Genomic DNA, 27,959 nt, shown 5'->3' on the forward strand with positions numbered 1-27,959 from the left:
CAATTCCCTTCAAACTTATTCCTTAACAAAATAACAGTAAAGCAATAAAGACAATACTTTTGTTTTAACTGGTAGATGCGCTGCCCGCCATTTTTAACCCAAAACAAACATGAGGGGGAAGCAGGAGAGAAATGAGGTTTTAGAAAAAGGAAAAACAAAAACAAAACAAACAAAAAAAAGGCTAGGAATAATCTATGTACTCGCTTACCCAAGCTCCTTTCTCCTTCCTCAGCAGGTTCATCTGTGCTTGCCTGGCAGGACTGTGTGGTCTCCAGCAGAGTTTCAAACAGCTCGTGGCCCATGGCATAGTTTGAATCCCATGCTGCATGTCTCTTTTCCTCCACCTCCATGCTGTTCATAGTGGGAGCATCTACCATGGGCTTCTCCAAGACATCCAAACTTGCCTGCAGGATGCTGGCTGAGTCTCTGCCAAGAGTTCATTGTAAAAATGGCATGGCTGTAAGGCAGCACCAGATTTCTTGTTGCCCTCCTTTGCTTTGTGCTGTGTCTGGCAGAGTTCCTTCACTTTCATACGACACCGCTGTTGATCTTGTCATGCCCTTTGCCAGCATCACCCCTGTAATCTTCTCATTGATGCTGATGTTTATATGACCGGTCTGCAGCTGTATTTGCACAACCTTGTCTCCCCATAGGTCTAGGAGAGTCAGTACTTCTTCATCAAATAGGTCTCTGCATCTGGGAAATCTGCACGGTGATCTGCATGCACCTAGCAAAAGCAAGCTGACTGGTGTCTGCCAAGGTGGGTAACCAGAAAAAAGGCATTCACAATTTGTGGGAGTTTTAGAAGAAAAAGAGCTTCCAGTCTTCCTGACGTCTGGGCAATGGAGTGATGTAATGCATGTGATAAAATGCAACTTTTTGTTCAAAAGGAAAAGGAATGGCAGGAACTAATCTATGACACTGGATGACAGCTTAGTCCTTGCTGTTGGTAAATGGCTGGGAGCTATATTCTCTGAAGACTGGTAGCGCCTGTGACAGAGTGCTAGGAGCCGAGAAGATGACTTGGCACTCTGACCACCATGTAGCAGTCTGGCCAACACACTCGCCAGGCCCCTGGACAATGCAGGAGGGTGGCTCCATGCCTCCTGAAGGGGTTGGGATGGGCCTAGTGCTAGCGTCCCCCAGGCAGCCCTCCGCACTGTCTAGAGCGTGCGTGGCACACCAGTGTCAATGTCAAGGGCCCAGTGATCCAGCTGCCACCACTGCCACAGTAGCGGCAGACCTCTAAGGGCAGCTGTCTCCTTTGCTTCCCCTTCCCACTGGGCCTGCTAAATATCTACTTCTCCCAGAATGGATCTAATTGGGGGATATAGCTGCTGAATAGCTCAGGCCAGGGACTGATTGGCAAGCAAATGACAGCAATCAAAACATCTGCTGGGAACAGTTAAGGGCAGAAAGGGTGGTTAAACACAGGGCCAGAGGATCTTACAATACTGAAGTTTTGCCTCTCCATCTCCAGAGACAACAAGAAGTCCTGTGGCACCTTATAGACTAACAGATATTTTGGAGCATAAGCTTTCGTGGGCAAAGACCCGAAGTGGGCCTTTGCCCACAAAAAACTTATGCTCCACAATAGCTGTTAGTCTATAAGGTGCCATGGAACTTCTTGTTGTTTTTGAAAATACAGACTAACACGGCTTCCTCTCTGATACTCGTCTCCAGCGAGTGGACTAACGAGGAAGTTCACATCCAGTTGTGCGTTGTTGCACAAGGGAGTGTACTGACAAGTGGTGGAGGGGACCCAGTGCATAACACACTGGTGCTTATAAACTCTGAAGAGTCCGAACAGTTTGCGGTGGTCCAGAAGGGTGAGAAGAGGGCCTGTTATAGTGCTCCTAACAAAGCACAATTAGGTAACTAGTCAGAGGCAGACAATCTATCCCCAGTGGCTGTTACAGACAGACCGGTTCCCAAGCCAGATAAAAATAATAGAGGGGGGAAAAAACCACTCTGTTGTCTTTTCTTATACATGCACAGAGGGCTTATAATTTGAGCTTTGTACCACATGTAGTTAAATTACTATTTTTTCTCTTTATATTTTTGGACTACCTCATCCTAGAAAGGTAAGTGTATCCACATACTAGAATATTTTCCTACACACAGAAAGCATAATACAAATAAACAAACAGTTCCTACTTATTGTTTTCAATTAATTTAACAATTAGAAGTCACTTTAAAAGATGCGTTATATCCAACTGTAGTTGAAGCTGTAGTTCTGACGTGTACATTTATCGTTCTGCCAGATAAACATTTTTACCTACCACTAATCGTTCAGTGTGTGTGTGTAAATACAATATCATGTATCTGGCAACCTAACACCAAGGTGTTGATACATTTGTTCCTGGCTACGAGTTCCACATGCCTTGCATGATTCTGTACACAGACAGGGCTTGAGACGGACTTTGCCAGACCTTGGGCAATGCCTAGAACCTTGTCACACCCATTGACCCATCTGTTGTGAAGGCTGTAATTAGGGTCTCTTTTTAAGGGTAGATCTGAACTTGGGCTGGTCCTTGTCATCGAGGGCATGACTCTCTAGCTTTTACAAAGCAGGCAGAGGGAGGGGTTCTCAGAAGGAAAAGAAGCTTCAAATTCCCTTCTGAGTGTGCCTCTTACCTTCCTGTCAGTTCTCTCTTTGGGAAAGAAATCCCCATTTGGATCAGATTATTGTACCTTTTGCTAATGATGCCACCAGAGCATTTACCTTTGGTATTTCTGCAAAGGCATTTTGGCTGTTGCTTCTTAGAGTATCTAACTGCATACCTGTATATGTGCTTTTGCTTGCCACAGTGTTCCCATTATTCTCCATTCACAACCACAGAAAAGGATGCAGTGGGATCTGGCCAGCAAATATTTATTTATAGTCTTTCCATCTAAAGTCGTTCTCAACCAGCAGGCTGTAAGCCCCTGAGGCACACAGAGGTCTTTCAGGGGGTATATCAAGTCATGTAGATATCTGCCTAGTTTTACAACAAGCTACATTAAAAGCACTTGTGAAATCAATTTAAGACAGCTCCAAAATGAACAGGCAAAGGAAACAGCCAGGATGGAATAAAGCAAACCACCACAAGCTGCTGCGTGTCTAGTGGCAAAGTAAAATTTTAAAGGCAAAAATGCTAGTGGCAAACTGAAAAGGGAGCATGGCCAGTTCAGATTATGCTGCAATGTGACGCCACCTCCAGAACTGCAGAGAGAATATCTCAGACATCTCAGAATTGTGATATGTGCTGGATTACAGAAATAAACTCAAATAACTCACTTGAAGGATAAGAGAGAGATGTGTATACCCAGTTGAGTATGTTTATTAAAATATCCTTGTAGTTAAAAGACTGTCAAGCAATTCAGTTCATAGCTTGTAAAAATAATTGGTTTGGCTCTTGTCACCATTTCCATACGTGCTTTCAAAGTGTAAAAATCCATTAAAAATTCAGTGGTGACTAAAACTGGCTGCACATTTTATTATCTTACCAGCAAAATGTAAACCATGCAGAAAGCCTTCTGTATTAACAGAATGGAAAAGAAAACCTAGCTCAGTTCAGGGTTTACACTGCTAATGTGCAATGGCTACATGACAGGAAAATTTAGGAAGAACTGAAACTGAGCCCAGCCTATGAAGTTTATAAATGCAAAGTGATGAGAGAAAAAGATGAGTATCCCTGTTTGAGAGGTGCTTAGTTTGGGGTATGTCTACACTTTGGCAACGATGTCCACACACCTTTACAGCCCCATAGCTATGTCGGAATAACCTCAGAGATGCAGCCTACGGGAGTTTTCCATTAATGTAAGAGCATCATCTCCCCAAAGGACGGTAGCTACGTTGATGGAAGCTTTCTTCCTTCAACTTCACCGAGTCTGCATTGAGTTGGGGCGATGGCACTTAGGTATGTGGATTTTTTTTCACACCCCTGACTGACACAGCTGTATAATCACCTTAAATTTTAAGGCCATAACTGAGAAACTGGCAACTCAAGATGGAGGCAAGAAACATGACCAATTAGGTATTGCAGTCGTAAGCACACTTACACAGAATTTCAGTAATGACAAATGCTACATTTACTCACAGGTAGAAATGGAAATGCCATATCTAATAGACTTAAGACTTTATGCCATATATTTACAACAGCAAAACAAAAACACATAGTTCACAGTTTGAGTTAGGACCCAGCAATGTCAGACCTTATATATTATAAAGAAAAGAGTTGGGGGGAGAAAAGAGTCCTTACCTGTCACTATGCCATAGTTAGGAGGTTCAATAACAGCTCCATAGAACTGAATGATGTTTTTGTGACTGAGCACACTGAGTATTTCTGCCTGTTCAAAAACCAAAAGTAAAAGTTAGACCACTAATAACAAAATGTATTTGCTGCAATCATATCTATCCACCAACCACACATAGCAATTATGAATCAGAAAAGCAATGTCTACTTGAGGTATTCTTCTTAGGAAACCTACCCATTTCAAAACACTGGATGAGAGTTTGGGAGTTGTAGAGCTTTCAGCACTTCAGGTTACTTCTTTAAGGGCCTAAATAAAGATTTAAGAGACTAATTTTTGGAAAATCTTGATTAAAATAGATCTGTGGACTTGTTTTTGTTTTAAAATAGTGTGTTTATTTTTTGGACCTCAATATTTGCACCTCTATAGTATATTCAAATTTTAATAAGGTTTCTTCTTTAACATAGTCAATTATTTAAAAAACATTTTTGTTGTTTTTCACATATACTCTAGGCTATATAATGCAAACATCGTCAAACAGCCATTGCAAGAAAATACCCCTTGCAAGAAAATAAAGTCTTCCTTGAAATGTGACATTACCCTCTGAGCTTCTATTAGTAAGATCAGTCACATGCTTTGGAGAGAAACAAAGTCACAGTTAGTAAAGCTGCCAGCCCTACTAAATACAAATATATAAACAAACTAAAAGGCAGGCCTTGGCAAGCTTAATTACAACAGCTCCAACCACCCTAACAAATATACAGCCAATGGCAAAACAAACCTAATTTGTCTCTAGATTTCATACTAGCTGCCATGGTATGAATACACTGTACATGTGAACTTGTGGAAGACAACAGATGTAATAAGTAAATATTTCACATTCTTCTCTTGTAGCCTTTTTCAAATAAGTTCAACAAGGTTTTGAATTCGCAATGTTAACTTTAGTTAGCATAGTATGGTTTGCACAATGTGCTCAATGTAGATGTTTAATCAGAGCCTTATACTTAACCCCAAGATTTTGACTGCACAGTGTACTTTATGCTGTTTCCTCCACTTTATGAGATTTGAGTTATCAGCACAAACTGAGCACAGTGTAATGCAGAAACAACTTCAACACAATATAGAATATATATTGAACAGGTGTGGTAAATACATGCATTCCTGTCTGTATGATACTTGGAGAGTTTCAAAATTTGTTGTCAAAGTTCTGTCCCTCCACAGCAGTAGTCAAATTTTATTTAAAAAAAAATTCTCATGATGTTTTCATTGGAAGTGCACAATCATATTTTAGGTTTTATAAGATTATTCCTTACAAAATAATAACCTTATAACAATACAAGCATTGTAAATTTTAGTGCTGAAGAACCTGATTCATCCAGATGAGTTCAAGGGCATTTAACTTGCATCTATCTAAGCAACTGTGCCAGAGGTGGAATTCACCACCATCTAAGGACAGACAGTAATATTCCTGCTACCTCCCGCCCAGGATCTGCAAGTAGGAAGAAGCTTTGAACTCCAACCACAGCTCCAAAAATACCTTACCAGGAGTTGTTAAGAGACTCCAGACGCATTTGCCTAGCCTGCTTTTTGAGTTGCACCTCCTCTCACCTTCCAAAACACCAATGCAAGCCTCTCTAATCCACCTTTTAATCTCTAATTTTACTTCTAAGAGCCCACAGACCTGGTTTGAGCCCATAACATAATGAGTTTTGTAATTCATAAATTATATTGATTATGTAGTTACTATTTTGTTGGGAAACTGCACTGAGGAATCAAAACAAGTGCTGTCAGGTAGCACTTTAAAGACTAACAAAATAATTTATTACGTGATGAGCTTCCGTGGGAAATAATCACATAATAAATTACGTCACATAATAAATTATTTTGTTAGTCTTTGAAGTGCTACATGACTGCATTTTGTTTTGCTATAATACAGACTAACACGACTACCTCTCTGTTACTATTCTGCACTGAGAAATGTTAAGTCTACTTTTATTCTAACTTATTTCCCAACTTGATTATGGACTAATATTCTTCTATTGCCTGCGTGGATGTTAGATCTCAATCTCTGAATCCTAATTATGTCATGAAAAGTGAGATGAACAAATCCAAGTCTCTTCATTCAGGCCCCAAACAAACGAAAACAGTTGGCTTCTTTTGTTTTGTTCAATGCCTAGTTTTACAAGCTGGGGTGTGGGAGAAGAACAAGTCTTCCTTGGGTGATTATCTGAAAACTCATGTTCTCTTCACCTAGGAATATGATGGTACAATTAACAATATCGCCACTCACCCTGGTTGTGTTATTTTTTTCATACATTCATTGTGTGCTTAGTACCCAAAAGGGGTCATTATTCTTTTAGGTCTAAAACGGGGTGGGGAACCTCTGGCCCATGTGCCAGAATCGGCCCCCTGCTTAACTTAATCTTGCCTGCAGCAAGTCTCTGTGCCTCAGGCTGGAAGCCCTGAGCCTTGCCCTCCCACCCTCAGCCTGGAGCTACAAGTGCTGCCACTGGCGCCTCATTCCGCCTGCGGGCGCCACACCTTCACCTTCCATTGGCTGGGAACCACAGGCAGTAGGAACGGCAGGGGCAGTGCCTGCAGGCAAGGGCAGCATGTGTAGCCACCTACCTCTACAGCCAGCCCCTCCAGGAGCTACAGGGACGTGCTGGTCATGCCCAATTCTGGGAGCAGCAGCGGTGTGCAGCCAGGGCACGTGGAGATTTTGCCTTGCATCCCCAAACAGGAGCTACCCGAGGTAAGTGCACCACACAAGTTTTGAGCCCCTTCCTGCACCCTGAATGCCTCACTTTTGGCCCATGGCTCTCGGCCCTCCCCTGTGGACTGTATGTAGCTTGCAGCTGATTTTTTCTCATGGTCAGTGTCCCATGAGCGGAAAAAGGTTCCCCACCCCTGTCTACACACACCAAGGGTTTAACTGAGAGCCATGATTTACAGTTTCATTGCACAAAAGGCCCAAAGCAGGTGCGTTTGTACTTCAAGCTCCAAACCTGCAATAGCTCACAAGCAAGAGGAACATTGCGTCAGTTCAGAGCCCCAGTGAAATCAACTGCATCTGTTACTGCGCTAACAATTGCATGATTAGAACACAAAGGTACATCAACATAGCAGTCAAACCGCCTGCTGCTGCTGAAGGTTGCTGCACAGACTTTCAGGCTTGGTCTCGAGCCCCACAGCTTGAGCTCCAGATGGGCCAGCCGCAGATGTCTAACTGCAGCAGAAATATACTCCAAGGCTGGGTCTCTACTAGAGAGTTTTGTGGACAGAAGGAGCCTTTTGTCAACATAGCTCAGGGAGCGTCTACACACTTAAAGCATTCTGTTGACAGATTCTTGACGAACACTGCATTTGCCTCGACAGTATTAGTCCTCAAAAATTTGAGGCATAACAATCGCTTGGACAGAGTACTATTGACAGAAGTGCAGTGTGGACGCTTCTGTCGACAGAGAGGGCTTCCAGTTGCCGGGCAGCCCTCTTTGCAGAGCTGCGGTTCTGCTTTCTGGCACCAGAGGGCCGTGCAGCCTGGCAGCTCTCTGTTGACAGAACAAGTTGCGCATAGATGCAATCTGTTGACAGAGGTTCTGTCGCCATTTGTCTGTCGACAGATGCGTCTAGTGCAGACATAGCCCAAGAGTCTAATTAAAACTATCAAATTGGATGACACAGAGCATATATTTACAGTGTGGTAACAAACATATCTTTGGTCCGTTCAGGCAGTTGCCGGCATCGACATACCCATTGCACTTAATGCATTTTCTTCTTGATCTTATGCTGCTGTACACATCCATTTAATTAAGATGTAACTGATGCCAGAGCAAGCTTCTATCTAGGATTGAGGAAAGCAGCTATTACTCTTCCATTAAATCTCCCAAATTAGGAAGTCATAAAAAACATCTCCCACCAAGGACCGTTACTGCTAAAGAAAAATCTTTTCTAGATCTCTTAAATCACACCGCTCCCTGTAGAGCTGCAGATTCCAGCCAGTCCCTTTCACTTCTTGCTTTTTTTCCCATGGCTGCAAATCAGCTGTGGATCACATTCGCCAATTAGCAGTGGGAGCCAAGCAAATAGCCAGTCATCCTTATCAATGCATTTTCTTCAGTTGCCCTCTGAATTTTTTCCTCCCCTTTTGACAGTTATGTTCAATATTCTAAGAAAAGACTTGTAGCTAGTCGCTAGTTCACTCAATAGCTGACAACCAGATTTTCAAAGTTGTTTAGTTGCCTAAACATACAGATAGGTGCCAAGTGGGGTTTTCAAAAGCATTTAGGCACTTGAGCAGTTGGGGCAGATTTTCATATCTACAACATCATGTACTCACATGCCTTTGGGAAACTGGCTCAATCACATGAGATTCACATTGGAAAGCACTTTATTTACATCACCCAGTGATGTGCAAGGAGTTTTCCATTGACTCCTTTTTGAGAGAAAATCAAATATTTTGTTTTCGCTATTATGATGAATTGTGAATACCAACTTAAATTGGCACTGAGGAGATAGACACAACCAAAGCCTGCAAATGCCATAGTCTGGACACACTGTTAAACTACAATTTAAGATGCAGGAGAACAGCAAGTGGCATCTAATTTACTGATGACACTGCCCTGTCACAGGATAAGTTCTTGGCTAATCACAAGGCAATAGCAATCATCACATCACGTTACCAGCCAGTTATCACACAATATTCTAAAACAGCAGCTCCAGATGAACCTGGGCACTTGCTGATCTCTTCTCTGACTTCTGTTACATTACAACATGTGTTCTACGGAAGCAGATTGGACAGTAGTTTGTGTGTGGGAGTGAATCAGTAAACTAAGCAAAACTACTGTGCTATGTTTAAAAACTGAAACATTGATTAGAAGTAAGACAGAAAAGTAAAGGGCATTAGTATATATTGTAATTAATTCTCCTTAAGTGTGGCCGCTGTGGTAGCACTAAAACATGAAGTCCTCTCTTTGTTCACAAAGACACAGAGTGCAGGCATCAGGAGCGCAAATGAACTCAGTTCACCTTGATCTCTTACAATCACCTCTAATTTGCAAAGATAATTTAATTTTCACATCTGTTTGCCAATGAAAGTTTTGGTTAACACCAACTGTGATGGTGGTTCATGTTGCTGTGGATATCTGTAAACTCAGAACTGAATGAAGATCTCACCACTGTTGCCTTTAAACACCATCTCTGAGGTATCTATTCGTACTGTGCTTTGTATTCTAGTACAGATACATATGTACCAATATGAATTCTCTGTGTTCTTGGCTGTCAATGACAGGGTACCCTGAGCCTTAGTGATATTCATGAATGGCCACCCCAAAGCAACATTTACTATCCATCAATTAGTATACCTCTGCTTAACCTGACTCTTAAATGTAAAGAAGGTAAGACAGGGCCTGCACTGACTGAACTAATCAGGATGACGACCAATCACATCCACAGATACACACCAATTGGCTCAGGATATCTACACTTATACCACTGCTGCTGCACTGCCTCAGTGCAGACAGTACCTTGGCTGATGGGAGACCAGATCCCATCAGTAGTCCACCTCACCAAAAAGCAATAATAACCTAGAGCTCCCTAACTAGGTGGCATAGCTACATCTCTCAGATGTGTGCCATCTTCAGCCACAAGAGGCTAATGGAAGTTCCCAGTGTAGAAGAGCCCTCAGCTGATGCAAGGCCTGCTCTTGGTTATACTTAGGAGTTAACCATCAATGTACTGGTATTGATGCTATTGGTTGCCAAATTGCATCTATTCCCATGTGTAGACAAGGACTGCAAATCAGATTGTTAATTCATTTGAAACAAGCACAAGGGAAGAACTTCTGGATAACATTTTCATCCTTTGGACAGATGACCTAAACTCCCTTATAGATTTCTACCACAACGTCAACATCCACAACCCACCTAGTAAGCTGTCTCTAAACACTCTCAGACAGGGTAGACTGGTTTAAATCATAGCAATTTAAATAACTGGTTTCAATCCCAATTTAAATCACACACACAAAAAAATCACTGATTTAAACAAAGTTACCAAAAAAAAGATAAGACTGACCATGCTTAGAGTGCACTTAATTTTGGAGTAACACCCATTGTATTTCATTGATGATTTAAAAAAAAAATATCCAGTTTAAATAATAAAATCTGACTTTTTAAAAATCAATTTTTATCTCACATCAACATCAGCTTCCTGACTGCCTTGATCAGCTTCAACAATGGAACCTTGCCAAACAATTATCAACATGCAACTCACAGATCATCATATTTATCTTCACAAATCTAGTAACTACTCAAAACACACAAATCTATTATCTTCAGCCAGGCTCTCAGATACCATAGAACATGCTCCGAGGAGAAAGGCCAGGACGCACACCTTAACACTCCATTGTAGTTACTTTAGGTCACTCCATTAGAGAAGCAGATCACACCAGGAAATGGGCCTCCCAACTATCCCAAGAGAAGCAGTTCAATACAGAGAAAAACCCTTCCAAATGCATACCCGTAGCTGTCATCTGCCACCTCACACCAGAATCTATGTGATATAGAAACTATTACAACCATAACCAATGGAGACCACATCCTGAAAGAAGTCCTTCCTGAGCTTCCTCTTCTAGTCTTCAAAGGATCTCCCAGTCTCTCTAAGGTCCTCATCAGAAGCCAGTTCCCCACAGACCAGGATCCACCAGCATAAAATAGCACAAGACCATGCCAGAACAACAGATACATAATATGCACATGTACCTTCATTGCCACTTTGAAATACACACCACAATACACCTTTCAGGATCTGTGGGTACTACACATCCAATGCACTAAAAACCCCAATAACGATTGCATGAGTGAAACCACACAATAACTACACACATCAATGAAGTCACAGAGAAAAATGATAAAGGATGAAACCACCATATCCCCCATAGGTGAAAACTTTTCACAAAATGAATACTCCGTACTGGACTTCTCAGTTCTCATCCTCAAAGGAAACCTGCTCCCCTTCAAAAGATGAGCCTGGGATCTTAAATTCACAAGAAGTGGCCAAACATACTGACCCTTTAAGCCATATACGACAATCTTCAGAGGTCAGAGTGGGGATGAATGTGCCAGGGCTCCAGCCTTCAGTCCCCTCCTGCCCAGAGGTCCAGCAAGTGCCTCCCACTGGACAGAAATCCCGAGAACCTTCACAGAGTGAGGTAAGCAGAGAATGGGCAGTGAGTCTAAGAGCCATACTTTACCTGTAAAAGCCACAGGTAGCATGCAAACAGCTGTTTGGCCACTGATGGCTAATTGCAACAATCTGTAGCTCTCTGACTCCTTTTTTTTTTTTTTCCTTCTATGAATGCATGGGTGATAACTGGCTGCTTCATCTTGAATAGCACCTTAGCATGTGTGTTAAAAACCTACCTTAAACAGTCTGCTCTACTTTGCATTTAGCTGTGATACTCTGAGTTCCTTTCCCACACCTGAAGAAGAGCTCTGTGTAGATCAAAAGTTTATCTTTTTCACAATAGAAGTTGGTCCAAAAAATAAAATAACACCCCCCCCCCTCACCCTCCTTGTCTCTCTACAATGAAAAAAGACAGTTTTGTCAATCCCTCAAAACTATGCAAGGCTTGGATCTAAGAGAGTCCAAGTGATTCCATATGAACATCACCACTTACTGTTCTAGCTGGCTTTGAGAGTGTGCATGTGCAGGGAGGTGTGTGTGTTTGGTGGGGGAGGGGTCAGGGGCTGGAGAGGTGGCACAGTGAATAAACCCAGTGCATCTTCCCCCCACCCTTTGTCTGAGCATGCTGCTCCACATCAAATTTATAAATTAATACTGATTCTTTTTAGACCATCATCAGGACAACCAGCAGCCAACCAACTTTGCTGTTAATAAATCAGTTAATTGCACAGCATGAGGCACCTCCACTCTATGCAAAATTACAGGGTTAGAAATGTTTAGCTACTCCAGAAACCTGATTAGCAGAACATCCCGAAGTGTTTTCTAATATTTATTAATGTATTGTGCCATAGAGTTTGATTATTTACATTCCTGCAAATAAATGTTTGCTGTGCTTATCATGGAAATCTTCAAAACCAGTTAGACGAATTTAACGCAGATGACAACGATTAAGTTCTAAAGTCTTGCAGCAATTAAGGCTTTGAACTCCAATATATTCCTGGGAGAGTTTAAATTTTAGGTATTCCCAGGATGTTCTACACTATATTAATGGCTAGTTGGGATAAGAGTATCAATGTTTCATTAATATTATTGTACTTACTGATTACTAAGACTCCATGAAACACAAAATGTTGATAAAGGTTAGGGTTAAAAGTATGGTTTGGTGAGTGTTGAAAGAATGGCTAGCCCTCACACAGAGAAAATGAATTTCCAATGATACAACATTAAGGAACTCAGTATATAAAATTACACCACAAACAAAGTACTAGGGGAGACTAAAGGGTGGGACATAAAATTGTGCAGAACTCAGGGGCAGGTGTTGGCTTGCTTTAATATACCATTTCTCTAAAGACATAACAGATCAAAACAAATCTGCTAATTTTTCTTTTTCTTTTTTTTGTGCATGCTATTATGTACATATTAATAAAAACATCCTCAACCCTGTAGTCTAGGCTAGAGCTCCCATAAACTTCAAAGGAAGCAAGAACTGGCCATTACCGGCTATTATTTTAATGCCTTTGTTATTACTATTGTTTCTAAAGATAAACTGAACATGATGCTTAATAAGTTATTTATATTTCCTTATACTCAAATGTGAGTAAGTTCATTCTCTTAAGACTACAATTATTCTATATTTCAAGTTTTAGAATTTCAATTTTATTACCTGTCATGAGGTTTTCCCTCCCTCACTTCTCTACAATATGCAGTAAATTGAGGGGTTTATTGAGGGGTTTTTAAAAAGTCTGAAATTTGGAAAAAAAAGTTCTTAAAAATTACCCCATAACAAATGACAGGTAGTTGCTAAATTATTTGATCACTAACATGAAAAGCAAATGTGAAATACAACCCCCCTCTTCTGGACTTTAGATCGCCAGAATACCATTTATGTATTTTCTCACAACATTTTATAAGGAAGGAGTCGGTAATTTTCATGCCCCAGGGACCCCAGGCAGAGCCAGAAAGACCGTTATTCAGCAGAAGCCAGTTGTTGTCCAATAAAGGACATGTTTGTTAAACCCATTAAATCTTCTTTCATATTAACAAAGCAGGATGAAAACCACATGATGCAATGTGTAGTTAAAAGACTTTGGTGAGTAAGGAACATTCAACGATAACTTTTACAGTAAATAAGCAGAGTTATCTGCTCCGACGAGAACTACATTCTCTCCAACGCACATCTCATAGTTGACTTCAAATTCAATTGAATTATGAGAGCCCTGCTTGCATACTGACTTAACGCTTGCAGAGAAGGAAGTTGTTTTGGTTTATATTCAATTCAGAGGATTAACTGTTTTAATTTAACTTTCCACTGCTCACCTGAAAGAGGTAACATTTTTAAGATATTGAAATCAGCTAGGTTCTAGTATAGGAGATTTACATATTCAGTTTTATGCCAACACTGATTCACTAGTCACATAGGCTACGTCTACACTACAGAGATCTTTCAAAACAAACTCTTCCAGAAGATCTCTTCCGAAAGAGCTTCTTTCGAAAGAGTGCCTCCACACACAAAAAAGCAGATCAAAAGAGTGATCTGCTCTTTCAAAAGAGAATGTCCACACAGCCCCTACTCTTTCAAAAGAGCAGAGCAGGGATGAAAAATGAAGACTGGTCTTTTGAAAGGAGGGCTCCTGCAGAGCATCTACACACCTTTTCTTCCTAAAGAAGCTTTCCAAAGGGGGTGCTGTTCCTGAAACAGGAAAGGAAGAGTGATTCTGAAAGGAGCACCACATACGTTCGATTTACTTTCAAAAGAACACTTTTTGTGTGTAGACGCTCCTTAGGCTCTTTCGAAAGAGTCCCCTGCTTGAGAAAAATCTTTCGAAAGAACTTGCTAGTGTAGACGCAGCCATAAAGAAAAGAAATGTTAAATTGCACTATTGAAGTGACATTGTTAGTACTTAAGTTTAAAAAATAAATCCTACTCTTTTTGGGTACTCTTACAAAGGCACACAAAAAAGTCTTTAAAGAACTTCTGAAAGTGTGTTTCAGGGATGTCCGGCTCACACCTAAAAACAATAATTACTCTTTTGTTACTGAAATTCTGTACCTTTTAAAAAAGCCCCTATGGCTAGAACATGTAAAAATGAAAAATCATGGGATCCAGCTCAGTTCCCATGAATGTGTAATGGAGGATTATATGTCAGTACCCTGCTTGTTTTATAAACACTACCCACACTCACTTTTCTTTTGTAACAAAAATATATTGGAGGTCAATTAATTTTATATATTGTATATGAATTGTTTAGTAAACATCTAAAATACTTTTGACTCCTCAGAAGTTCCTGGGAATTTTGGACAAAGTAGGCCAGGATAAGGGAAGCATGGAAGATGTGTTGTGATTAGTGAAAATGATATTAGTACTGACAGACTAATTGATCAGGATGGAGCAAACAGTCCTGTAGCACCTTAAGACCAACAACAGTATTTATTAGGTAATGAGCTTTCGTGAGAAAGACCCGCTTCAGATCTGGAGCTCATTACCTAATAAATAATATTGTTAGCCCTTAAGGTGGTATAGAACTGCTAGCTTTGTTTTGCGAAGATACAGACTAACATGGCTACTTCTCTGAGACTAATCAAGATGAGTATAATGTTGACTACATATAATACACATGTAACCTGGGCCCTAATCTTGCAAATGACACCGAAACGGGATATTATACAGAACCCCAATCAGTTTCAAGTGCTGCACACATTATATGCAAAGGTTAAAATAACCTGGGAGGATCAACAGTAAAATGTGGACCTTTACAGTAGGGTCTCAACATTCGTGAGGGTTCCGCGCTGGGAACCCTCACGAATGTTGAATTTTGCGAATTCAGCAGCCCCTGGCTGCTGGTGCTCCCCACCCGGGGCCCTGGCAGAAGTGGTTGCCACTGGCACTCCCCACCCAGAGCCCTGAGGAACCGGCAGCTGCCGGCAGTCCTCCGTGGGGCCCTGGGGAAAGCGGCTGCTCCAGCCGCTCATGAATAATTGAACTTGCGAACCCTAGGTTCACAAATAGTGAGACTCACCTGTACTTCATTATATTGTGTGCAACAATCTCCTGTCAAGGAGGGAAGGAGAACTTGCTGACTAAAGCTGCAAAAATGTGGGTGAAAGACGAGAAAGGGCATTTTATGCATAAAATACAACCACCTAAGAAAAAGTTTGAGATCTACCTTTTCTGATGCAAATACACTGACACCTGTTAAAACATGTCTGTGGCAGAATGCAAAAACTCCAGTTTCCCATGGATTTCAATAAGAAACCCACTGAAGCCCAGAAAATCCCATAGGAGTATTACAGTATTCATCATATAGAATGGAACTATATAAAATTTTAATTCCAGAACAAATGACTGACATCTCTAGGAACATTAGGTTTTTATTATGGTTATTGATTATCTGTTTGCAAGAGCAAATTTTTTTAAAAGATAGAGATACGTATTTGTAAGGAAACAGATATAAGATTTCAGAAATTAGTCACATTTTGTGAGGTTTATTGGAAAATGCAAAATTAGGTACAACTTGAACTTCTCTAATCAGGAACTCTCTCGCCTGGCAACATCCGTAATCCAGCATGATTTTAGTTAAGTGGAAGATGAGGATTTGTCATGGGTGTGTCCAAGTTTCCTATGATCCCTGACTCTCCATATTCTGTGATGTTACTCAGCTGTAATTTACCTCTACACGTCTTCAAAGAGCCCAGTAAGCAGTGGAAGTGTCGGTAATGTGCTGACATTATTGACCTCCCCTAGTCCAGCAAATTCTCTTGTTTGGCATCGGTCAGGTCCCAAGAGTGCCAGACAAGAGAGGTTAAAAATGATAGCTGTCTCAAACTACAGAGCAGTCCTGGATAACTGTGGGAGGGGTTGGATAGCCATCTAAGCATGAAATATGACTCCTTAAAAACAGCATCTTTACCCAACAGAATTGCAGACAACTGCCACGAGATTCAAGATAGTCATTTAAATCACTGTATCTCCAGGTCTGCTAAGAAATGGAAATTTAGAAAAGCCCATAGCAACGTGGTGTTAACTCAGGGACTGATCCTGGCCCAAGTGGAGTTAGTAACAAAGTACTTGTATTTCTGTACATGTACATGACTGCCAATTACACCAAGATACACCCCACCAATCAATACATTCTTTTCATTTTCTCTCTCTTTCTTTCTTTCAATTTCTAATAGATAGAAAAAAGAAACTCCCACAAAAGTGAGGCACACAAATGTTAAATGGGAACCATGCAAACACCTAGCACGAAATCAGAAGTAGGGATGTAAAACCCTGTTTAATTAGTTAACTGGCCAAACATTAAGCTTAACTGCTTAACCAATTAAACAGAGTGGGAGGAAGAAAGGGGCAGCCCCGGGAGCCGCGGACCTGGGTTGCTCTGGCTGGGCTGGGGCCACTGCAGACCAAAGCTGCTCCAGCCCCTACCAGTTAAATGGTGATATCCCTACTCAAAAGATATACAAATGTATATTTAAAAAAAAAAAAATCACATGTAAGAACAGTGAGGAAATTGGAGATCTTTGCATGTTGAGATTTCTAATAGCATTTTTCCTTCACAACTTGTTTTCATATCATCTTCATAGATGATATTGTATACGTTTGACAAAAGAAGAAAGAAAGAAGGCTTGGAATACTGTATTACACTAGCATTTAGGAATCTCCATGTCTGTGACACACTGTGCTAGACCAGCAGTCCTCAAACTGTGGGTCAGGACCCCAAAGTGGGTCATGGCCCCATTTTCATGGGGCTTGGAGGGCTGGCATTAGACTTGCTAGGCTCAGGGGTTAAGCCAAAGTCCAAGCCCCACTGTCCACGGCTGAAGGCCTCAAGCTTTGCCTTTCTCCCCTCCCAGGTGGCAGCAGTGCTTGGGCTTTGCACCCGTTTGGGGTGGTGGGACTTCAGTCCCCCTTCCCACAGTCACGTAGTACTTATGTTTGTCAGAAAGGGACTGCAGTGCAATGAAGTTTGAGAAACCCTGTGCTAGACTATGTACGGAGAAGAACACACACGAGAGACGATTCAAAAACAGACAGTCAGATATTTCGCAGTAGGAGTTCTCCCTCCACCTACATTGTGCATAAAAAAATTCTATTCAAAATAGAACTTCTGTGTTAAGGGGTGAGGCAAATACATCTTCCCCCCTTGGGTTTTGCCCCATATTGCTCACCAGCAGATTTACCTGGCATTGCTCAGGTTCTTAACTCAATTAAGGGTCATGGGGGGAGGGGAAAAGTTTTTTTTTTCCTTTTTTTTCCCTTTCCCTTTCCCCGCTGCTGTGCCAATGATGAGTGTGGCTAAATAAAACTAGGGTTGAGGTTAGACCGAGAGCTGTAGTGAGCCACTGAGGTGTGCAGTTAGACTGGGTGTTACAATTTTCCCCAAATGGGGAGAGAGAATACTCAACCTACCACTGCCCAGATGTGGAGAACCCACTGTGTGAAATTAGGAACTTTGTCACAATTATCATAAAAATTTGCATTCATCATTTTTGATAGGTAATTTTGAGGCATACAGATGTTACGGTTATAAAAACTTCCTTCTTTTCCTGCCCACTCACAAAGTCATTGTTTTAGTTAAGAGAAATTTACTTTTTATTACTGCACATGCACAAAAAGAAAAACCTAAGGTTGGTAGCAGTCATTTGAAAAGATTTTTTTTTGTTCGCCAATCTTATTGAATTCAGATTTGATTGTAGGAAATGGCATAGCTAGAATTATACTGAAGTTGTAGAGTTCAGAGTCTAATTCTTCAGAACATTCATTTCAACAAAACGGTATTCTTAAAACACAAATGTCACCATTCTTCCTTTTTACTGCAGACAGGGCTGGATTTTAACTATAAAACTATGTGAAAGTCTAATCAAGGTGAAATATCCTCACCTCATGGCTCACATTCAAAAGACCCCACCATCCCTTTCTCAATTTTTCCATTGGCACAGTTCTCTTAAAAGGGTGTCTCACTACAGAACCTGAAAAGTGAAAGATTTAAAACTGCGGGACTGAAATGCACCCATCAAAATCAGGATTGTAGTCTAAACTCAACCAGCTGTCAAACCTAGCAATATGAATGTATGCACGCTTCTGCTTAATAAAATTTGAATCAAACACTTTGCATCTGATTCTCCATGTGAGCTTTTATGCAAACTTCTAAAGTGCAAGGAATCCTGGGGTGGAAGAGCTATTCTGAGAGCTTTCACATAGTTCACGTAATTAGGGAAACCACTTCCTTTGATTGTAAGTGTTCAAAACAGCTGAATTTCTTTTATCAAAGGAACTCTGTGATTTGGGTCATCTCTTCTACTTTCTCTTTCATGTTTCTCAAGATAAGAGATGAGACTGTAGAGCACATTATTTAGAAAAAAAGATTCCACTTTTTGTTTTAGGGATTGAACTTGGACTATTCAAAAGGCTGTCATTTAGGAATATATCTTCCTTACCCTCCCTCTGTTTCCTTCTTTTCTGATAAGGCTTTTCAGTGGCTCCAGTGAACATAGTCCAAAATGCCAATTTAAGGAGAAGAGAAAACTAGAATATGGCAGATAAAGAAAAAGGATTGTAGTTTCTCTTTGTACTGTTTTGGCTGAATATGTAACTATAAGGAGCTATATCTGCAAGATCTTGGTCTCTATCATATTCTCTTCTTTTGTTACTCCAAACACTGACCAAGCAAAAAAGAAAAATGTAGATTTTTTTTTAAAAAAGGTAAAGAAAGCTGTCAGCCTGATCTTTGAAGATGTCTATGGGCTTTTTCTTTCTCAAAAAGTAAACTGAGGTCATCATTTGAAGACAAAAGAACGTGCTGCTGGAGATGATAACCTATGACATGCCATCACAATATCAAATGTTACCTGAGCCTATCCACCTAACTACGAAAGTTAGGTCAACATTAAGTTCCAGGTTCCTTGCACCAATGACCGCGCTGGTCACAATTTTGTACTCCACTACCTAAGGCTCAGGCCCCAGAACCGCCCGCCCACCTGACACTCCCTTAAAATCTCCTCCATTTGTTTCTAAAATGCCGTTTCCTGAATGTGCAGTTTGTCAAACCAGGAAGCATCAGATCTCCTGAGCCCGTGGAGAAAAGATACTGTGCAAAGCTACAAAGCAGCCATAGAAATGTGAACAACTGCAAGCAAATTGCATGGGAGATACAGGCAAAGGGGTACGTGTGATAGGGATTTACGTTCAGAGCTTCCTGAAAGTGAAGGAACTTCACCAGGGATACCCAAAGGCCAGGGAGTGCAACATGTTTGGTGTTGAGCCATACACCTGCTGCTTATACAACAAGCTGCAAGGCACACTTGGCAGATGCCTTTCTAGAATTTCATAGACCATGGATACCTTGGAGACAGACAGTCCATCCCCACAGCAGCAAGACAGAGCTTGTATGCTACTAGACAGACGAACTCATCACAGAGTGGCTTTAGAAAATGTTTTACAGGGGTGGAGGAAATAAGGCAGCCATCATGAGGATGCTTTGCAGAAAACTGTCAGCATGAAATCTGCATCTCTCAAGGATAAAAAGAACATTCCTGTTCATATTAAGGAAGTGTCCCCTGTATATTCCTCCCCCACGTAACCCAACCAGGGAATTAAAGACAAATACCAACTCTGGCTCTGTTATGTTGCTGCCTCTTTTCTGATAAGCAAAACAATAGAAATTTTATACCTTTGGTTTGTCAATTTATGGATGGGCTGAGCATCAGGTTCTAATCTGACTACTTTAAGGTAAAGCAAAAGCTGCTTATCCATGGTTGCTTCCCCTTCTTCAGGCTCACACAGCTGCATATACAGAACAGTCATGTTCATTGTGCAGAGCTCTGTGGTATCCAGGCTTCTGTCAGAGATGGCAGACACCAGAAAGTATGATGCAGGTTTGTGGATTTTTTTAAAAGGTATAAAAGCTACAGGATATGGGTTTAATTATGGGATGGAGAAAATCGCAAGCTGGGAATTTGATCCCAAAGATCGCTGGGGCAAGTCATAATTGTCCCACAACACACTGTACACGTGTCTCAAAAGGCATCGCACCCGAAGCATGCACTGCACCTACACGAGCAGCTATGTATACACATACTGAAGCAACATACTGATGTATGTGGCTGTTTGCCAACATAATTTGAACCAACCAAAGTTTGTAGTATAGACATGCCCTTTTCTCTGAAAGAATTTCCCCAGCCAAGCACCCTCTTAGGGCTCCTTCCAGAATACTCATGTCAGAAAAGTCTTGCTCGGGGGGAAGCTGCTCTGTTTTTATATTTCCAGAGACTATGTCATAAACTCAAAAAGCATGAGATTTCACTGTACAGTTTAGAAAATTATTACATGACACTGGTATGTTTGTTTACTCATGGAAGGACAAATTCATATAGATCCCCATCAGTGAAAATCATAGAATGCTAGACACAGAATTATTAGTAAAAAGCAGTTTTCAGACGCTTATAAATGGAAGGTGTATTATCTAGGGCATATAACTGATGATCAGGCAGATCAAGTTATGGCAAAAAAAAAAAAACCAGAGAGAATGAGTTAACTGTTCTGGAGAAAATACGCTAGTAATGATTTTGGTATAAATACCTACATAAACAGAGAAGGGAAAACCAGGAGTAGAAGCCTGACTAATGGTTTAGATTTTTACCTGTCACTAAGCATTTACAATGTAGTTGCCACCTTAGTCTGCAAACCCCTTACAAAAATAATTATAAACATAAGACGTTATCCTTTATTTTGCGTAGATGATTAAAAGGGACACAGTCCATGTTCAACAAACAAAAATCATTTTGTCTGATATGGTGTCAGGGTGGAATGATTTAAATCAAAGCAATTTAAATCTCCGATTTTAATCAAGATGGAACTAAAGCGAAGAGGAAACACTGATTTAAATCATCAGTTTTAATCATGTTTTGCAGTTGTGCCTTTTACTTACATTCGCAAAAACAGGCTGACTCTCATTGGTAGGTAACTAATAAAATGTGTTGATTTGCAACTAAATATAGCCTCTATGCTAAATTTGGTGCTTCTTTTTTCCTAACCAGAAAAGATACACTACATCTATACATATTTGTTGAAGCAATTAGATAGTTAACTTACATTTTTTTTCCACACGTCATTTTTACTATTTAGAAAATGGTGAAAACACATTTCTTATTTAACAGATTACTTTTTTCTTGTGATTTCTGTCACGCTCTGTTTGGATGGGAATGCAAATTAGATTTAAAATGCATTAAAATATTTTAATGTTTTTGTTGTATTTTTATTAAATGCAACTACTTTAAATGTGTTGGAAACATATGAATAATTGACCACAACTATTTTCTACATTTAAAACTGAATTAATTAAATAATTTAAAATAGTAAGTTTAGCTGATTATTGTCACTGTCTTTCAAGATTTTGGAACTAGTAGAGCCCATCCTCACATCTAGATTTTATTCACAGATTTCAAGAGGAAAACAAGTGTTCCTACTTTTTCAGCTCCCAATGTGTTTTTCGACTTGCAGTGAGCTGGCCACCGATCTGAACTAGCTGACTAAACTGAAATGAAGAAATATGAGATCTCTGTGCACCTACAGAAGAGGCTACTGCTGTCAGAAGCGGGTTAATCACTTTAGCAAACTCGGGTGGCAGGTGCTTAGCCAGTGGCTTCCAGCAGTTCAGCATGGTTTCACTGATGTTATTGTTTTTAAAACTCAGCGGCAGACAGGTACTAAGGATTTTTGGTGTTTTAAAGGATTTTAATACATTATAAATTTCGGCATTAACTTACGTTGACCATTTCAAATTTAATTTGAAATAGGATTTTTAAATACTTAACCCTGTTTTTAACTTCTAAAAAAATCTGATTCAAATACAATTGATTTGATTTTTTAAAAATAACTGATTTTTATTTATCCTGTACAGTCTTAACTACTATTGTCTCAAATAATATCTAAGATTACTAGGGCTGAAAGACGCAGTCTACAATCATGTCCAGTAAATGAAAAAGAATCAATTTCAAACACAACAGTAATAATCTAAATTATTAAATATTTATTAAATATATTAAAACCTTCATATGCAAAAGGACAGGTGAAAATGTACCCATGGGTTTTGAGGTACTAAGAACAAATAATTCATGATTAAAAAAAAAGAAAAAACAAAGTTAACACATACAATATAAGTATAACGGGATACTTGGAATGGAGCGCCAGGATCACTATTTGTCACTGAACATGGCCATCTTCAGTGAAGCGCATAGTACCGGGATAAGACAAGAAGGACTCCCAAAACTAAGATTATTTCTGAAATTTGTTTCAGGCCCACCACTGGGGTGGGGGGTGGGAGGTTTGGAGGGAAGAGGGGCAAAGGGAGTACCCGCCCCGTGACCTGGTGATTTAAAAGGAGCCAGAATTCCCAGCCATCACCACTAACGTGAAAACAGCCGCTGCCAGATTCCTGAGCCTTTTAAATCGCCCCTCGAGCCTTGGGCAGCATATATTAGGCGGCACTTAAGGGCTGGCTGGGGGCAGTTAGCCCTGAGCCCCATACCTTCCACAAGGCCCTGCCCCTTCCAGGAGCCTCTAGACTCCCCACTTGCCTGGGGCCTGGCAAAATCTGTCAGTCATCTTGCCTGTAGTTAATTCCTATTGTTTGGGTCTTTCTACGGCAATAGGTGACAGGAAAGAACAGGTCAGAATTAAGAGAAGGTGTTTACAAAAAAAAATACAACATGGCAGGAAGGTTTCAGTAGGTGTATTCTCTGACAACTCCCCCCCGCCCCACATTACTGATTTTCATGTAATCAGCCTCCCTATTAAGCAGGACTTGGAAAATACATTCAATTGTGGAGACCTCCAGATTTTTCTGGGGGCGTGACAATGCATTCAACTTGTGCACAATCTCAGACTTCATTTTAAAGATGTACTGCTAGTTCGCATGCTTGCAAAGTTAACTTTTCAAGCATGAACCGAATGCAAATCAATTTAGCTCTCTCTTCCTAACTCTGCAGACAGCTTCACGCCCTCTGGTGTGACTGCTACTCACAACTTTTGTTTTTACTGCAGCTATGGGCAACACCAGCTTTTTGTTTTTGTTTTGTTTAAAAAACAAAAACAAAAACAAAAAACGAATAAGGTAAAAGCTTTATTGTCCGGCATCCACAGTTCCCCAGGGATGCCAGATTATAAAAGGTGCTGGTTATTAGAGCTGGGGTTAGCAGCTGGCCTCACTCTACCCCTACCCTGGGCCAGCCAGTGGGACATCAGCCTCACGGCAGCCAGCCATGCCATGGCTGGTGTCCCCAGCTGGGCCTGCCAGTTAACTAAATGTTCTGGTTATCCAGATGCTAGATAGCCAGGCTCTTACTGTCATATATTTGGAATGGTGGCAAGACCTGTTGTGGAACACAGGTCAAGCATTCCCCAGCAACTTAGAAAGATGATGTCTATGCAAGTAATGGAGTTTTAGTAAGCTGTTAATATGCTTACAGCCCCACACTAAGGATCCTACAGAACAGAAACTCAGCTGCTTGCTGGAAGAAAAAGCTAATTTCTCATCCATGCTCCCAATGTGTAATTTCCTAGTTGCTGTTACAGTGGTTACTCCTATAGCAAACTAGCCACAATATTCTGAAAATGTACTTATGGTTCAAGACAACTAGCCACACTCAACTGACCAAAAAGCCACATGTGGCTAGTGGCTAGAGTATTGGACACCAGGGGCATAGTCTAAATAGTTGCAGGAAGAAAACTCAGTGAGCCGAGCAAAACTTGACACGGGGATATTTGCTTGAGTCTGCAAACTACCTGAAACAAACTACTTGAAAGAAGCATGATCGGCTCTGCTTGATATCACTGAGCTGTTAACAATGAAGTCTGAGGACATCTTAAAACTCACCGCTAACAGCTGATCATGTCAGCAAAAGACATGGCTCATTAAATGCCAAGGCAGATATCAGGAGGGACACAGCGGGGCAGCTATTTGATGTCATGGGTTACCAGAACAAAGAAATGACTAATGCAACCTTCCTTCCAAATTTAAAATAATTTGTGCACCTACGTAAAAGGAGAAAGAAGAGATGTGTATTTGTCCTTATGCCAAACCTTCAACAGCCAGCAGAACAAAAATCAATACCATGTCCCCAAAAGCTCCAATTGTTTGGAGCTTGCGGTCAATCCCTTAGCCTTCCTGTCATGTTTTTGGTAATTCATTCACTATCAATACACAAATTTGCTGCATACTGAAAATTTAAAATGGAGGCACCCTGGATTACATTTATTTTCAAAATAAAGGGTAGTCAGAATATTAAACTTATTGAACTAAACATGGTGGGCAGTGGGAAGCTGGAAAGGGACCAGATACTCAGGTAACACACAAATCTAGGGTTTCTGCTGTATGATTTAAATAATAATTTAGATTTAGGCTCCTATGGCATATGGTACGTGGGGCTTTCTGTATAATCTATAACATGTATTAGAAATACCTTAGGTAAGAGGCATGACATTACTAGATATACTCATCATGGACTTTACTTTAGAAATTACTCACAATACACGGCTCTACCATCTTCATAAATAGACAAGTCATGTGATAAATACGCAGGCAATTAGATTTTATGCCTGTACTGTGGTATTCATGGCAGGATTAGAAGATACAGTTCAAAAGCATCCCAATCATACACAATGAAAAAAGAGAACCTATTTTGTCCAGCACCCAGCCTATTTTGAGGAGATCACACCATCTCTGACACCAGCATCTCTGCTCGATATAGACAGTGTTTTGGCATCCCATAAGTTGGAACCACAATAGCTCTGAAGACATAAGCAACATTCATGCTCAATTCATCATCTTCTGCCTACAGCCCCCAGAGAAAATGACACACAGAAACAGAAAAACCATATGGGATTTAAGACCTCCATAAAAAATCTCCGGGGGGGGGGGGGGAGGGAGGGAAGAATTGAAGAGCAACTTCAGCAGCAGGCACGCCCAAAGATTCTTACTACACAATCAGTGTTCCTTGTAAATTGTGTGCTCGTGCAGACACTCAGTAGAGATCCAAGCCCACAGATACACTTTTGTTTCTACTGGTGTTACACATTTGCACATGCCCCTGTCCTCAGAGTTTACACTTCAACGTGCAAAACCAATCAGCACCTACAATGGACACTGTAATGGCTGTGTGTTCTTATTTCTGGTCTACTGCGTAAAACTGAATTATTCTTTGTGTGTGTTAGTATTTCTGTTGTAAAAATAAATGATTATATATGCTATAAATAGAGTAAACAAACTAGACAATATTGTCCTTTAATAGTGTCAGGATAGTTTGCAAAGTTTCACAATACTGCTAAAGAACAGGAATGTTAAATTCAATCAAAGCACTTTTCAGGAAAATTACACCAAGAAAATATGAATACATCACAATAAATCAGATACATAAATACTTGTATATAAAAGCTAGTTAAAGCTTTCTAACTTGCACAGGCTCTTTATTTGCTCCTTTATTACTTGGCAAAAACAGGATCTCACATTTTCTCCAACATTAACCATTATATCTGCAGTCATCATACTGTCAAAAATATATTTACGGAAATGAGCTGCAACATCTCTGCAACTTTTAAATATAAAAACATATTTCCCATTATATGAATAGTTTCTGAGAACAGTTATTCAAAGCCCCTACAGTCTCCATGACCTGTGAGGAATAATGAATGAACTACACAGTTCTACAACACAATGGAGGGGATTTTTGTTAGCAGATGCTGTTCAGCAAAAATGTAGAAAGGCAATGTCTTAAAAAAAATGAAATTGAACATTTCCATCAAATGGAAATTTGTGCTGGTTATTGAATTAGGGATGATTTGAGGATTAGAAGAAATTTGCAAGATTAGTACCTTATGCACCAGTGCAACTCGATGGACTTGAATGAAAGTCAAATCAGGGTCTTGGACATTAATTAATTTTGACCATCACAAAAACAGCAAGCATGCAACAGGGAGACTAGCAGCTTTCCTATAGTACAGGAAAGAATTCTATTTTTATTTCTCATATTTTAAACATGATACTACTCACCTGAATCATTAAATAGTAGTTTACAAACAGTCTCAGAGAGGTAGTCATGTTAGTCTGTGTGTTTACAAAACAAAAAGCAGTCCTGTAGCACCTTAAAGACTAACAATATAATTTATTAGATGATGAGCTTTTGTGGGACAAACCTACTACTTCAGATCCAGATCTGAAGAAGAGGTCAGTCCCATGAAAGCTCATCAGCTAATAAATTATATTGTTAGTATTTAAAGTGCTACAGGACTGCTTTTTTGTTTAGTTTATGAAAAGTAACTTATAGACCAGGTCCCTATTTATAAACAACCACCTCCCAGTATTCGGATTGAACAGTAAAGCTGCAATTTAATTTTGTTTCTGCTGCTATTTTATAATCATCTAGGTGCAGTCCTGCAGTTTACAAAATTGACCAAATTCTTGTACTGAGTTTCAGTATTGGTATTCAAATCGAGGCCTGGTAGAATATTTTTTTAATACACCTGTTATCCATCCTCATTCACATAAATACACATCTACCTACATGTACAGTCACATTTTATTGTCCATCTGTAAGAAGCTGGTGTGTCTCAGAGCTCTTCCGGTTTCTCATAATTACATTATGCCATCTTATAAAGAATATCTAAGAGCATACAATACTTTTCAATATGGTTATAGGCTTCTCTGAATACCTGTAGGTACACATTTGGAAGGGCATTATCTTAAAATATGTCCTAGAGCAGGGGTGGGCAACCTGCGGCTCCCGAGCTGCATGAAGCTCTTTAAGGAGCCACTTGGGGCTCTGGACACTGCCACTGCTGCCTCCTCTTGTGACTCCCTGTGCTGCCACTGCAAAAAATAATGGAGCTCAGTTTAATTGGTTTAATGGCTGGCAGAGCAGCAGGAGGGATCAAGCCATTAAGCCAATTACATTTAGTTCCATTATTTCAGTGGTGGCAAGGCAGGGAGCTGCCCGTGCTGCAGGTGGGGGAAGTGCTAAGCCCGCAGGAGCACTGGGTGGACAGGTGGCTGAGTCTGCCCCTACTGGAGCAGCACAGCCCCACTGAGAAGGAGGTGGAGGCCATGGAGGAACAGTGGCAGTGTGTGCAGCTGGAGGAGCTCATTGGCTGAAGCGAGGTAATCCTGAGGCAGATTTGGGGGGCTGAGGCAGTAAAGCCTGGAGATGGGGAGCGAGTTTGGCGCCAAAGGGGCAGAGCCTCAGAATGGAGACGGGGTCATGAGGGTTGTCTGGAACACTATCCCTTCCTGCTTAAGAGCCTATCCCCAGACGCAGCCTTTTCCTTGTCCTCATTTGCTCTCCAATCCAGGGGTGAAAGTAATGAGCTTTCTAACTGGTACAAACCATTGTGTGTGAGATGTTCTGAAAAGAGGGGTTACAAAAAGTACAGTTTGATGTTATTTGTTAAGGACTGTCTCTTATTCACATGCATTGAGGTTCCTGAAGTATTGATTTTGTAACTGAATTTGAAAAAATGGCTCTTCTCGCTATTTTGGTTGGAGACCCCTGTCCTA

General features: G+C 40.6%; 1 protein-coding gene across 3 annotated transcripts in view; it reads right to left on the reverse strand.

Moving 5' to 3' along the window:
- The window catches only part of MAP3K20 (mitogen-activated protein kinase kinase kinase 20), a 134,664-nt gene that overhangs the window by 89,301 nt on the left and 17,404 nt on the right, over positions 1–27,959 (reverse strand). For all 3 annotated transcript variants that reach the window (XM_075000664.1, XM_075000662.1, XM_075000661.1), the window contains exon 3: positions 4,245–4,332. In XM_075000664.1, coding sequence (XP_074856765.1) covers positions 4,245–4,332 — 88 coding nt within the window. The remainder of the gene's footprint in view (positions 1–4,244; positions 4,333–27,959) is intronic.

This window comes from Carettochelys insculpta, chromosome 8, assembly GCF_033958435.1.
Source record: "Carettochelys insculpta isolate YL-2023 chromosome 8, ASM3395843v1, whole genome shotgun sequence".
NCBI classification, from domain to species: domain Eukaryota; kingdom Metazoa; phylum Chordata; order Testudines; family Carettochelyidae; genus Carettochelys; species Carettochelys insculpta.